Raw genomic sequence first — 14,227 nt, forward strand, 5'->3', positions numbered from 1 at the left:
TAGTAGGTAGTTAAAAATTGGAATGTGATGAATAGGCAGTCAAATCAAATGGAACACTACGTGATGTTATGGAACGATGAGAAGATTTTGGTTTATAATACATTACATCGATACCATTGGTTGGAACATATGGATTGATGATAGTGACACTAGTTCTAGTGGTAGTAGTTGGGACAACGATTGTAGTTGGTATGGTGGTTGGTGGAGATACTATGTTATTATTTAAATGTTGACCATAAAGAGTCATCTCCTTGATTTCTTTTTCTTGTTGTTGCTTTTTCTTGGCCTCTTGGAGTTTACTCTTTTTGTTTAAAATAACAATCGTTGCAATACTAGCAACTATAGCTGCAACGGCCAAAAATGAACCAACTGCAATACCAACAATGGCTGCTACCGATATAGATACACCAGCAGCAGTCGATGGTGTACTTTCACTAGCAGGTGGTTCAATCCCTTCAGCTCCAGTATAAAGAGTTAAAAATTCTTCAAAAGGTAAATCTGAAAATGAATTTAATGATTCTAAAAGAATAGATATTGATTAATTAATCAATTTAAAATATATTTATATTTATATTTATATATATTTTGATTTACATACGAATTGGAGTTAAAGATTGTTGAAATGTAATAATAGGTTGAACATCATTGATGGATAGAATTGATCGGTCGATTGGACTGCTGCTGCTGCTGCTGGATGGTTCATTATCTTGAGGGTATTCAATGTCGACCACTGGTATGGGATGTATAAAGCCTCCATTGAATTTATAAATCTCTTGACAATTGGATTTAAAATGATTATATCTTTGTTGCAACTCGTTATTTTCATAATATTTGTCGTACCCTTTCATCCATGACATAAATAGTTGCCATAAAACATCTTCATTTGGATATGATTGTCCATTTACAAAGTTTAAAATAACTATTAACGAAAATAATATTGTTAATAATTTTTTCATTATTTTTTTGACAAAAAAATAAATAAATATAAATAAATAATACAAATAAATAAATATCATTAAATACCTTTTCTTTCTCCAACTGCAAGACTCTCTACACGTGCACTGCTGATCAAAAAAGATTGGATGTTCATTCATTGCCTTGGCATTCGTCAGTTGATTGTTTTTGTTTTAGTTGTTGTTGGATATTCTTTTAAAATAAATGGATGTGATGGATGGATGTGATGGGTAGACTGCACCTGTCTATCTATCCAAAAATAAAAGATGTTGTTTTTAGACATTGTCATAAAAGGTAGATTCTTTAAATGGGGGTGCAGTGGTATTTCTGAACATCATTACCAGTGTTGTGTGTGGGAATATGGGTGGGGATTGATTGAAAGGAAAAAAATATCCGTTACATAGGGTGATCTTGGGAAGTCGGAGTGATGATGGGTAGATATATATTATATAATATAATACTAAACTGCCGACGAATTTCAAATCGATCCTATTGACACAGATTTGGTGTTGTTATTTTTATCTTTTACTCTCTCTCTATCTCGCTACGTCAATTGAAAGATTGATCAAATAATGTTTTGACGGTTTTAAAAAAAGCATACAAAACCTTTGAGATTATTTGAATATGAAACCAATAGTCTGATTAGAACGATGGTGAGAACAGCAGCAGTAGCTGTTGTTAGCACTTTTACTATAGTCGACATTGATCATATATTGATGATGATGATGATGATGATGATGATGGCTATACCAACTTTTTGATTTTTGATGATTTTTAACATCCATCCTCCTTTATACTACTACTACTAATCTATCCATTGTTTCCTCATCAATCATCTAAATTTACCAACTACAGTTACAATGTACCAACCAAACCTTCCCTTTGGATTTTAAATAAATAGGTCATTTCCAAATTGAATTCAATAGAAAAAAAATAAATAATATTTATCATTCTGTATCATTAGTTTTTGTTTGTATTATTGTATAGTAATTATAGAAATTTATATATACCTTTTTTGTAAAATTATGAAATTAAATAATATAATTTCTTTTGTACCATTTTTATTGTTGTGTTTTGGAATGATTGTTCAAGGACAATTAACAGAACAACAAATCAATGATATTGTTAGTGTTCATAACAAGTTTAGACACAATGCAGGTATATTGTATGGACCACCACCAATATCTCCTTTAAATTCGATTAAATGGGATGTCCACATGGCATCTAAAATGCAATCATTTGTATCTACTTGTCAATTGAATAGTTTTCCTGATCCCAAATATTCGAATTGGGGTTATACTTCTTTTAGAATAATAAACTCCAATTTCAATCCTTTTAATGTATGTAGTAGTTGTTATTGTTATTAACTATTATTTATATATCTATTTAACTAACCATATTTTATGATCTAGTTATTGGATAGAATATTTACAACAGCAGCATCATTGTATGATTGGAAGACTGCAGGTTGTATTAATGGATCTCGTTGTGAAATGTATCCAACATTGACATGGAATGCGAGTACTGCGATTGGGTGTGGAAAGGCTGTTTGTTCAGGTGACAAGGTTTGGATGGTATGTGCTTATAATCCAATCGGTGGTTTCGTAGGTGTTAAACCATACACACCAAAACCAAATATTATCACTACAACTAAACCAACTCCAACAGTCACGCCAATATCATCATCACCACCAACAACACCAGCACCAAGTATATCTACCAATGTTGCAACATCTTCTGCTGTCCAAAATACAACGTTTCCAACAACACTTGATTGGAGATGGAAAGGTGCAGTTACAAGTATCAAGAACCAAGGACAATGTGGTGGATGTTGGAGTTTTAGTTCGTATGTCTTCAACGTAGATACAAAGATAGATAGATAATTGTATCTATCTATCTAATCTTCTTCAAGACTAACCCATTCCATTCTTTCACCTTTCTTTTCCTTTTAGAGCTGCAACATTAGAATCACAATATCTAATAAAGAATGGGAAAACAGCCGAACAATATGATATTGATTTGTCTGAACAACACTTTATCAATTGTGCAGCCAATGGATGTAATGGAGGTAATGCAGTAGAGGCATTTAAAACTCTATTGTCCACAGGTGTGATGTATGAGGATGCATACACCTACAAGGCATTGACTCTTGAATGTCCAACAGCACTTGTAGGTCCTACATTCAAGTGGTCAGGATACAAAAACATTCCAGCCAACAAAGATGCCTTTATAGCTGAACTCCAAAACGGTCCAATCTATGTGTCCATCTACACTGACAGTGGATTCATGAGATACAGTACAGGTGTCTATTCATGTCCAGTGGCTAATAACCCAAATCATGCTGTCACTATCATTGGTTATGATTTAGTTCAAAACTATTGGATTGTTAAAAAGTAAGTAATCACATGTACGATAAATAAATAAATATATACTCGTTTAATTACGTACCAATACTAACAAAAATGTTTACTCTACTCTAGTTCATGGGGCCAAGGATGGGGAAGCTCAGGACTAATCAACCTCGACATGTCTGCTTGTTCAATATATAGGTATCGTGCATTTAGACCAATCTTGTAATATATATAACCTAGTTTTAATAAACTAAACTACTATCCAAAGGGAAGAGCAAGATGGTTGATGAATAAAAGGAAGAAGAGGGTGATGGTTGGTCTGATTATTGTAATATTCTAAATAAATAAGCAACATCACTTCGTTCTACTACTGATGATACTTTTGTTGTATGTTGTTATTGACTAGCTAGCTGACTGCCATATAGAGATTTTAACACTCCGCAACGCATTGATTCCGTATCTTACTTGGGAATATTAATATTAAAATTTAATTAATATTTTTGTCGTCGTGTTCTCGAACTTTCGTCATTGTTATTTTTATCTAATGCAGCTGCTGATTATTATTATTCTTCATTCTATTACTAAATACTTTATTATTTGTTTAAAGGATATGTAAAGAATTATTAATCCTATATTTAATATTTAATAGTTAGTAGTTAGTCAGCGTGACAGAGGATAAAGAATCTAAAAGTACTTACTTATAGTTATTGTTGTTGTTGTTTGTTTGTTGAGTGGCTTGTATACTAATGCATATTCCATTCTAATTATAGTATTATAGTAGTATTAGTAGTAGTAGTACAAAAGAGTAATGAGCAGATTAAGATTTGATGATGTTGGAACTGAACAAAACAATATGAATAGCAGTGATGGTGGCAATGGCAACGATGACCAACAACCAAAGAAGAAAGGAATGATTACCACTGAATTCAATATAAAGAAACAAATGGCTGCTAGTATAATGGGTGGTATGGTGACCGCAATGGTTGTTACACCACTCGATGTTGTAAAGACAAGATTACAAACCCAGATTGATATAAAGGCACCTACCTCATCTGCATCAACATCATTTAATTTTGCAACTTCAACTGCTTCGTCATCGTCATCATCAACCAAATCATTTAAAGGTACAATGGACGCATTCGTACAAATCACCAAACATGAAGGAATATTCACTCTTTGGAGAGGTTTAACTCCATCTCTTTTAATGACAATTCCTTCAACGGCAATGTATGCAATCAACAAACAAACAAAGATGATTACGTGGATATATTAACCAATTAGTTTTATTTAGATATTTTACAACCTATGAATATTTAAAACAAGAGGCAAATCAATTATACCCAAATATAAATAATGTATATATGATCCCTTTGGTAACGGGATCACTGGCTCGCGTCATATCGGCATCTGTTACCTCTCCATTTGAATTGGTGCGAACTAATTCCCAAGGTATCATTAAAAAGAATCTAAAGTTGGTACCACTCATCAAAGACATTGTCAACAATGTAGGATTCACTGGATTGTGGCGTGGACTAGTTCCAACTTTAATTCGTGATGTTCCTTTTTCTGCTTTTTATTGGGCTGGTTATGAAATTGTAAAGGTAAAGTATAGTAGTATATCAATATTATACATGATCATTTATATAAATGACTTATTATTAACTTGTTCTTTTTATTTTTATATAGAATTTTATATATACAAATTATAAACCAGAACATCAAACCATATCACCATTTTTAGTTAATTTTTCAGCTGGTGCAATGTCTGGATCAATTGCTGCCATTCTAACAACACCAATCGATGTTATTAAAACTAGAGTTCAAATGACCGTACAAGGAGGAGGAGGTCATTCTTCAACAACAAATGCATCAACAAGTTCCACAACAACAGGAAGACTTTTCAATCAAGCAAGATCAATCATTCAAAATGAAGGATGGGGAGGATTTACAAAAGGAATGATACCAAGAGTTGCAAAGGTAGCTCCAGCATGTGCTATTATGGTTTCAACTTATGAATGGGTTAAATCTGTAAATTTACCTGAACAACAACAACAACAATAAATGGATTGGTGGATATTAACTTATATATATATACGGATTTTGGAGGGGGGAGGGAGAGAAAGATCAATTTATTATTAATGTTTTTTTTTGTTTTCCAAAATTATCCATATATGGAATGATTAAAAAGGAAAAATGGTAGATTGACTTAACAATAACTATCTTTCCAAATGATTCATAAATTATCTGACTTATTAATTATTATTTGTTATTATTACTATTATTATTTGTTATATTTTGTTGTTGTAACTTATTGTTGACTTTGATTTGTTGAATTAAAAGTTAAAAAGTTTGTTGTCATTTTTGTTGATTTGATACCGCTACTTGTCCAAATATCCTTTGCACAATGAACGCAAACACGGACATTGTGTTGGTAACCTTGTGCAATGGCTTGGTGATCAGAGCATTGTGAACAAAATAACCTTCCACAGTTACGACAATGATGTCTTCTCTTGAAAAAGGAAAAGATTTGTTTGCATGCAAAACATGTTGTCGTTGAATTATCAGGATACCATAATACCATTCCATTTGGTGCTATTGGATATCCATGACCTTGTTGTTGTTGTTGTTGTTGTTGATTATTATTATTGATTTTATACATTTCATAGTTTTGTGGTTGTGTTATTAAATTTTGATTATTATTATTATTAGTAGAAGGGTTACCAATTTGTGAATGATTAGTATTATTATTATTATTATTAGTATTATTATTATTATTATTGTTTGGATCATTTTGATTATTATGATTTATATAATTATTATGATTTTGATGATTTTGATGATTTGGATGATTTAATAAATTAACTAAATTTGTATTACTAATATGAATTAATTTCTTTTTTGATTGTTCAACTTCTACATTGTAACGTTTAAATTGTTCTTGAACAATGTGAAGTAGGTTTTTAAAGTCTTGGATTGCTATTTTACATTCACTCTTCATTTCAGAGTGGTGTTGTTTCATTTCGCAGATTTGGTAGTGGAGTCCTGTGACTTGCTCCTTGATGTGTGCCTGTGAACAAAAGTGTGGATCGAGCTCCAAACTATTTCGGTTGAGTGTTTTTGAACTACGCTCTTTTTGGGCATTGGTAAACGAGATGATATGTGAATCCACCTGGATACTACGTAACCCTTGAATCCAATAATACATCTCTCCTTCATTGGATGCTCTCAATGTGTAGGTTCTAGGTGCCGTCGATATAATAAATATCCAACCATAATGATGATGTTCGCCATGATGATCGATACTACTATGTAGTGAATGTAATATATTGTTTAGATGGTTGTCCCCATCTTTTGTGTTGTTGTTGTTGTTGTTTGTTGTAGTGGTTGAAGTAGTCGTAGTTGATGCACTGGTTGTACTTCCGGTACTACTCGTACTACCTCCGGCACCACTAGTCGAGTGATGAAGTAGGTTGTTACTAGCAGCGTCAATAGGAATATTGTGGATAGACGAGGACAGGGGACGACCATTAGCACCGTGACTCGGTTGCAAATTCGATGTGGATCCAGTCAATGAAAAGGAAAGTGCCGATGTGGACGAACTCTTGGCATTGTGTGGATTGGTAGTCACTGGCTTGACCGATGTAATCGACGACAATAATATAGTACCCTTTAATAATGAATTATCCTTTGATTCATTTACATAATATTTTAATGTTTCTCCTTCAACTATAAACCATCTCCTAAACAATATATATAAAATGAATAATATATTAATAACAATATATCTAGATATATCTATATTTATCTTGTGTCTATACAAACTTTTTCCAACTTTTATAAATACCTCCCTCTTTGAAGAGGTATCCTTGTAATTTAGGTGATTCTCTTTTGGTTGTCATTATTATTATTGTTATTATTTCTTTCTATTCTATTTTTAGTTATGTTGTTGTAAAAGGGGAAGGGAAAGAGTATGATAGGATAGATAGATAGATAGGAGGATAGAGACAATAGTCTCTCTCTGTCTACTATTGATACAGAAGATTATAATGTACTCTCTCTTTGTCTTGCTATCCTATTGTCAATGTGTTGCTATTACTATTATTTTGAAATGAAGCTACAACGATAATACTTTCTTTTATGCTTATCGGTTATACCAGGGGGAGAGTTGTGAGATAGATAAACGAGAGTGATTGATCTCTTTAAAGTATCGGGGGTAATGAATGATGTTGATGATGGTGATGAGTGAGTGTGTTGATCCTGGGTGTCAAGAGTGATCTTTATGAACCAAGAATCCAAAGGGTCTCTCGGTGTTGTCTTTGCTACGAACAAAAGTGTGAAGAATTCTCTACTATTTGCGATTGATAGTCAAGCTCAAAGAACTAGGAGACCAACTCGTAGAGCTTGATGAGCTGTCATTAAAAAAAGGACAAAGAAAAAAAAATTAAAAATCTATTTTTTTTTATCTTTTCCCCATCAATCTCGAGTACGACTAATATCTTCGGACGGAAATTATAGTCTACGATATAAAAGGAGATAATACTATTCACAGTACGATAAATGGTCACTTTGCAATGTTGAAATATAAATGGTGGGTTAGTAGTATAATTATAACTAGTTTGTTGACCTACAAGTCGATTCACAACAACCACAAAGCATTAAACTGCTGAGCACAAGATAATATATGAAAAGAAATAGAATGGTCAATCAAAAGAGTGAATGATTAGCAAGACATGTAGGTGGGAAGTTGACAAGACAAACAAACATAGTATCAAGTCGCAGGTGATCAGAGCCTTTACTATACCGAAACTGATCTTATTCCCAACACCTTTGCTTTGTTTGATGGTTTGTATGAGAATTTTTACAGAAACAAAGATAACAACTACTTTTATAAAAGGAATATGGGTACAATAATAGTATTATTATTATTATTATTATTATTATTATTTACCAAAAGATACAATAATTAATTAATTATCTAAAAAAGAGATGACAACAACATCATTCAATTTATCAACTGAAAAGGGATTTGAAGATTTCAATTCTTTATTATTAAATCAAACATTTATTGTTGGGTATGTATTAATACAATTGGTAAATAATAATAATAATAATAATAATAATAATAATAATAATAATAATAATAATAATAATAATAATTTTGTTTATTAATCAATTATTTTTAAATTTAGATATGAACCAACCAATGTTGATGTAAAAGTATTCAAGTTGATTGTAGATAACAAACTTGATGCAAAGAGATTTACAAATGTTACAAGATGGTTTGATACTATTGCTGCCTATTGTACCGATGAAGATTTCATCTTGGAACAAATTAATCACCGCAATTTAGATTTTACGGTAGATTCTGAAAATGATGATGACTTTGATTTATTCGACGCATCAGAAGACATGTCCTCATTGCCAAACAAAGAGAGAGTGGTACCAGTAGCTAAAAAGGTAAAGGAAACAAAGTCAGAGGTAGTCATGGAGGTAAAGACTTGGGATGACACCATCTCAATGAAGGATGTTGAAGATGCTGTACGTTCAGTTTCGATGGATGGATTAAAGTGGGGTCATTCCAAGCTTGTCCCAACAGCATTTAAAATGCACAGTCTCTCCATCCAATGTATTGTAGACGACCATTTAGTTAGTGTCCAAGATTTAGAAGACACTTTAAATGATATCGAAGAGTTGATTCAATCAGTCGATATTATTTCATTTAATACTTATCGCTGACTATCATGCAACCTTTGCCCAAACACCATGTTTGTCTTTAAAAATAATCAACAACAATATTATAATTCTTTTAAAAGAATCATTATAGTATCGGTAGACAGGTCATCATCACCAACATCATCAATAATAAACAAATTAAAATTTCCTCCGAATTTGATAGATCAAGTGGTTCTTAAGTCCCCCAATCACCGAGGGTCAGAAGCCTTCTGTTCGACTGTAGGGCTTCCATTCGTTTTGGGGGTTTTTTAAAATTAAAAGTTGGATATTATCTTTGAGATATTATTTAGATTCAATCGCCTTCTATACTGCCTACCATACAATATCATACCATACAATATTTATTGTTCAATTTAGCACAGATAGAGAGAGAGAGAGGAGATAGATAAAATGATTAGATTTGATCGACCTTATTTATTATTATTATTTATATTTATAATACTTGGTTGTTCAATTCAACATGTTCAGTCACAACCCACATTACCTCAAGCAGAGTGTAAGTATCAAACTCTACTATAGTATACTACTACTACTAAATTCAATTATTTTTTTTTATGATCAACTATTATAGTGGAATCACTTGTATGGCTATCAAAACAATTTAAATTAGGATGGCCTATTACCAATATAACATCGGTTTGTTACACTATTTGGGGTGTTACATGTCAGTTGTACGAGAATGATACTGTGTTTCATGTCACTTTTATAGAGTATGTTTGAAACATTGAGATGACCTAGTATGATATGATAAATAGACTAACTCTAATTGCATTGTTTTTTCTATTAGACGAGTAGGAGATGGTGTATTTCAAGGGACACCTGATCCTATCATTGCACAAAAACTAGAGTTCCCAATGCTCGAACAAATATTCATAACTTGTGGAGTGACTGTGAGTGGATACAGTGTTGAAAATAATTCTACTCTATTATCATATATGACAGGATTACCATTATTAGAAACTATATACATCAGCAAATGTAACAACCTACACAACCCACCTATTACTTTTCCTTATGGATTACCATCTTTAACAACTTTGTAAGTTAATATAACAAAAATAATAATATAACAACAACTAATTTGTTTTATTTATTAATTAATTAATTTTAGACAATTAGATACAGTTGGATTGATACATGTACCATCATCATTTTTCAATACATCATCAATTATAACTTTAAATATCATACCTAATAATGAGTTACAAACGATTGATTTTGCAGAGAATTCTAATGTATTGTACTTTAGAACAACGATTCCAGTCCTACCAAACGAATCAAGATCAATTCACATTAAACAAAATCACTTTCTTCCTCTTTCACTCATTGCTTTATACTCTCCCAACTCTGGTTCAGTCAGTATCAATGTTGAAGCTCAGGTAACCAATTTGGTTGTATCATGTCCCGATTCAACCATTTCCTATTTAAATTCAACTGGTGCTCAATCTCTGTATGTATTACATATATATATATATATATATAACTACAACACGGTCATTTATTTATTATTTAATTTAGTACACTCAATGGTTTATTTGATCAACAAAATGTATATTTTGAATCAAACAAGTTTCCAAATCTAAATTCATTACGTATACAGACTTTGGAACACTCTGATAGAACCACTCAATTACAACTCTACATTACAGCATCTAAAATAACCAATATCAACTTGAATGGTATTCATGCTAAAGTTATGGCATTACCTTTGTTACTTGAAACTTTGTATGTAAACATAAACAATGATGATTGATAGAGATCATATTTATCAATACTTTTTATTTATTTATTTATTTATTTATTTAGTTCATTTGCAACACAAAATTATATTGGTGATTTCCTAAGTCCATATGATTTACTGCTTGGTTGTACATCTTTATTTGTTGTGACATTTGATTATATGACCCAATTAGTTTCATTGGGACCAAGTGTAACAATTGTCAATTGGAGTTATATGAGTAATACATTGGCATTGCCAGACACCAGTAATTTCTTTTTACCAAACGTACAATACCAATCTGTTAAAATGGCATCGGCAAGTACTAGTGTGACAGGACCTGTACCACAGTTTCTTTCATTTAGAGATCGTGGATCTTTTGATGTCAGTAAATCAACCAATGTCAATGGAGTTGTTCCAGATTCATATTGTAACCTCTACGACCTAAATATTGAATCAACAAGTATCACCGATGTACCAACTTGTTTTAAATGTAATTATGCTGGTTTCACAGGCATCATTAAATTACCACAAGCCATTAAAAATACAATCCCTTTAAATTATTTTTGTCGTATGTATATCAAACTCTTAGTATAAATATTAAAAAAAAAAAAAAAGTATACTTATTTATTTAATTTATTTTATTTTTAGCAACAAGGTTATTTACCTCTACGTATTTGTTTACAGTTGAACCTCTAGATTCAACTCAACAAATAGAACTAGTGGGAGAGAATCTTGGTTATGGACACACCAACATTACAGTCATTCATCCAATGACCAATATGGGGTTCACAATTCCAAATGTTCACAAGAAACCAAGAAGTTTGATGATCACTTTTGGAAATTTAAAAAACTATGGAGGAAGTGGTATAAATTCTGTTACTCATACTATCTCTTGGTATTTATTTTGTATGTTAAAAACTAATTAGGTAGATATATATAAATTTCAAAACTAATTATTTTTATTTTAGATATTACTAGTGCAAATATTATTCCAATTGGAAATACATATAGTTTTGAATTGATTGGATTTTTTGATGTTTCACAACCAAATGCTACCATTATGGGGTCTTTTAATTGTCAAATAACAAGTTTCAATACAACCTATATCTTGTGTTCAGTTGCACCAAATCCACCTCTCGTCTTGGCCAGTCTCATCGATATTACTTTGTCAGTATATACAAATAATACAGTTTATACAATGAATTTACCTAATTGTAAGTAACTCTAATATTAATCAAACGCCTAAATGAATTTATTAATTTAATTTTTATTTTACTAGTAACCAATCCAATTGTTATTAAAAATACAGAATTTACACAATCAATGGATGGAACTACATATGTTGTTGTTGGATATGATACTATATTGATTAATCAAACACTTGATCCATTTACCTATGAAATTCAAGTGGATGGTTATTTTTGTAGCGCTGAGAGACTGACACCACAGTTTTTAGGTTGTCTCTTACCTACTATTTTAAAAGATCAACAACAATATACTGTAAAGGTATCAAAACTAAATAATGCTCCATGGAATAGTGTTTCATTACCATTTTATCAAATATTTAAACAAGGTAAGCTAGAGTTGGTAATTAATAATTAAATGGTTCAACGATTTATTTATATTAATATTTTTTGTTTTTATTTAGCATACCCATATGTAACATCAATACCAGAATATTATACAAATGATACAATTATAACAATTTATGGTAATTTTGGAACAGATCATTTTGACAGTTCAATCATTACCATTCAATCTGTAAATTGGACCTATGTGAATGGTAATGCAAGTTTTTTAACTTGTCAGTATAATTTGGATACTCCTATTACACCTGGTGTAAAGTCATTGGTTATCAATACTCAAGGATGGATATTTAAAAGAGATTCTATGATTGTTTTTAAAACACCTCCCAACAACAATGGTAGTAGTACCACGACGACGACTACTAGTAGTACGACAACTGATAGTCAAGAATGTCAATGTGGTTTACATGGATATTGTATAGTGTTGAATGGAATAAGACAATGTCAATGTACCGATGGTTACAGTGGTGATCAATGTCAAAATGCACCATATCCAGGAGGAGAAATGACAATCAATACAACCACACCATCAGCATCGTTCAACACTAGTGATGGTGAATCATTTTCATTTAACCTAGTTTCAATTCAAGAACTAGGAATGGATGGACAAATTATTAAAGAAATGACTACATTCCAATGGACAGTCATTCAAAATATCTCAATGGATGAAAATAATAGTCAACGTCAATTAAGAATAGTAACATATAATCTAAATTCAACAAACAATAATAATAATCAAAATCAAAATCAAAATAATGTTTCAATTCAAGTTATATTACAACAATCAAATTATGATAGAATAGTTGAATTTGCAGGTGTAAATAGTAGTTTGGTAGCCAATGATATTAAATTGGCAATGAATATATCATCTTGGATTTATGAATCCACTTTGAATTCACTACGTGTTGTATTTCAAAGTGATATTGGTCAAGGAGAGGATTGCAATGGTAACAAAATCAATCCAACTATTGCATCGGAATTTGATTCTCAATCGGTGGAATACCTTCAAATTGTAAAGGGTAATATTATCTTTAATGGCAGATTTGTGGATCGTGTCCTTTCAGATCGTCGAGTATCCTATTCTAGAAATGAAATAGTCAGCCTCACCAATTCATCCATATCCATCGGTATCCATCTACCATTTGCAAACTTTGAATCCATCATTGACCCCGATTTTAGTTTGCTGGTCTCACATGACAGTGATGCCACATCCAATTGCAACCGGTCAACCTCATCCAACACTTGGAAGATTATCGTTGGAGTGGTGGTTGGTGGTATAGCAGCCATTGCATTGATTGGTGCAGCTGCCAAATACTTGCATTTCAAACATAAAAAGAATAGACAAGATCAACATTTACAAGCTAAATTAAAAAGATTAAATGATTAATAGCTTTGATCAGTAGTCTATCAAAAATTAAATAAATACCAATATATATATTTAAATATAAAGACTACCTTACCTACTCTACAATTAGAATTCTCAGGAGGTTGGTCTTGTCTTCATCATCTCTGGTTGTTAAAGTTTAAAAATTAAATTGCATTTCCCTTTTAGTCAAACTCGTTCACACTACTTTGAGACATACCCACACACCACAAACTTCATCATGATCATGCAGCAATGAAAAATAGTTTTATTCGTATCAGATATATAAACCCCCCACTACCCACACTAATATAATATGGTTGATTAAAAATATTTAAATTATTATTATTTTGGAGAAATAGCACTTCTTGCTTTACCCAACCAACCTTTGCTCTCACTCTCACTCTCTTTATATCAGTGTGATCATTCTTTTTATTTCTTTTATGAAACTTGTTTCAAAAATCGTATGATTATATACAAATAATTAATTCTCTCTCTACTATCTCTCTCTCTGTCTCTC

General features: G+C 31.5%; 8 protein-coding genes across 8 annotated transcripts; 5 read left to right on the top strand and 3 right to left on the bottom strand.

The window, feature by feature from the left end:
• Positions 1-10: 10 nt before the first annotated feature.
• DFA_07404 (uncharacterized protein) lies at positions 11-1,739 on the bottom strand (the record flags this gene model as incomplete). The annotated part of the gene is made up of 3 exons (XM_004367207.1): positions 11-519; positions 599-919; positions 1,646-1,739. The coding sequence occupies 3 exons, from the start codon at positions 1,737-1,739 to the stop codon at positions 11-13; spliced, it is 924 nt and encodes a 307-aa protein (XP_004367264.1).
• Positions 1,740-2,033: 294 nt separating this feature from the next.
• Positions 2,034-3,531, top strand: DFA_07405 (uncharacterized protein; the record flags this gene model as incomplete). Its single annotated transcript, XM_004367208.1, has 4 exons — positions 2,034-2,294; positions 2,367-2,800; positions 2,907-3,347; positions 3,435-3,531. The coding sequence occupies 4 exons, from the start codon at positions 2,034-2,036 to the stop codon at positions 3,529-3,531; spliced, it is 1,233 nt and encodes a 410-aa protein (XP_004367265.1).
• Positions 3,532-3,796: 265 nt separating this feature from the next.
• DFA_07406 (uncharacterized protein) lies at positions 3,797-4,064 on the bottom strand (the record flags this gene model as incomplete). The annotated part of the gene is made up of 2 exons (XM_004367209.1): positions 3,797-3,858; positions 4,004-4,064. The coding sequence occupies 2 exons, from the start codon at positions 4,062-4,064 to the stop codon at positions 3,797-3,799; spliced, it is 123 nt and encodes a 40-aa protein (XP_004367266.1).
• A 49-nt stretch (positions 4,065-4,113) lies between these two features.
• mcfH (mitochondrial substrate carrier family protein) lies at positions 4,114-5,366 on the top strand (the record flags this gene model as incomplete). The annotated part of the gene is made up of 3 exons (XM_004367210.1): positions 4,114-4,532; positions 4,597-4,906; positions 4,992-5,366. The coding sequence occupies 3 exons, from the start codon at positions 4,114-4,116 to the stop codon at positions 5,364-5,366; spliced, it is 1,104 nt and encodes a 367-aa protein (XP_004367267.1).
• Positions 5,367-5,613: 247 nt separating this feature from the next.
• On the bottom strand, positions 5,614-7,204 carry DFA_07408 (uncharacterized protein; the record flags this gene model as incomplete). Its single annotated transcript, XM_004367211.1, has 2 exons — positions 5,614-7,045; positions 7,128-7,204. 2 exons carry the CDS (start codon positions 7,202-7,204, stop codon positions 5,614-5,616), a joined length of 1,509 nt encoding a protein of 502 aa, XP_004367268.1.
• A 380-nt stretch (positions 7,205-7,584) lies between these two features.
• On the top strand, positions 7,585-7,710 carry DFA_07409 (uncharacterized protein; the record flags this gene model as incomplete). Its single annotated transcript, XM_004367212.1, has 1 exon — positions 7,585-7,710. The coding sequence occupies one exon, from the start codon at positions 7,585-7,587 to the stop codon at positions 7,708-7,710; it is 126 nt and encodes a 41-aa protein (XP_004367269.1).
• A 581-nt stretch (positions 7,711-8,291) lies between these two features.
• On the top strand, positions 8,292-9,041 carry DFA_07410 (elongation factor 1b-related protein; the record flags this gene model as incomplete). Its single annotated transcript, XM_004367213.1, has 2 exons — positions 8,292-8,377; positions 8,495-9,041. The coding sequence occupies 2 exons, from the start codon at positions 8,292-8,294 to the stop codon at positions 9,039-9,041; spliced, it is 633 nt and encodes a 210-aa protein (XP_004367270.1).
• Positions 9,042-9,428: 387 nt separating this feature from the next.
• On the top strand, positions 9,429-13,731 carry DFA_07411 (uncharacterized protein; the record flags this gene model as incomplete). The annotated part of the gene is made up of 10 exons (XM_004367214.1): positions 9,429-9,534; positions 9,610-9,748; positions 9,826-10,077; positions 10,150-10,488; positions 10,557-10,763; positions 10,845-11,326; positions 11,407-11,664; positions 11,727-11,972; positions 12,038-12,331; positions 12,407-13,731. The coding sequence occupies 10 exons, from the start codon at positions 9,429-9,431 to the stop codon at positions 13,729-13,731; spliced, it is 3,648 nt and encodes a 1,215-aa protein (XP_004367271.1).
• Positions 13,732-14,227: the final 496 nt, after the last annotated feature.

This window comes from Cavenderia fasciculata, assembly GCF_000203815.1.
Source record: "Cavenderia fasciculata unplaced genomic scaffold Scf_ET2XIPL01CNAVH-3, whole genome shotgun sequence".
Taxonomy (NCBI): Eukaryota; Evosea; class Eumycetozoa; order Acytosteliales; family Cavenderiaceae; genus Cavenderia; species Cavenderia fasciculata.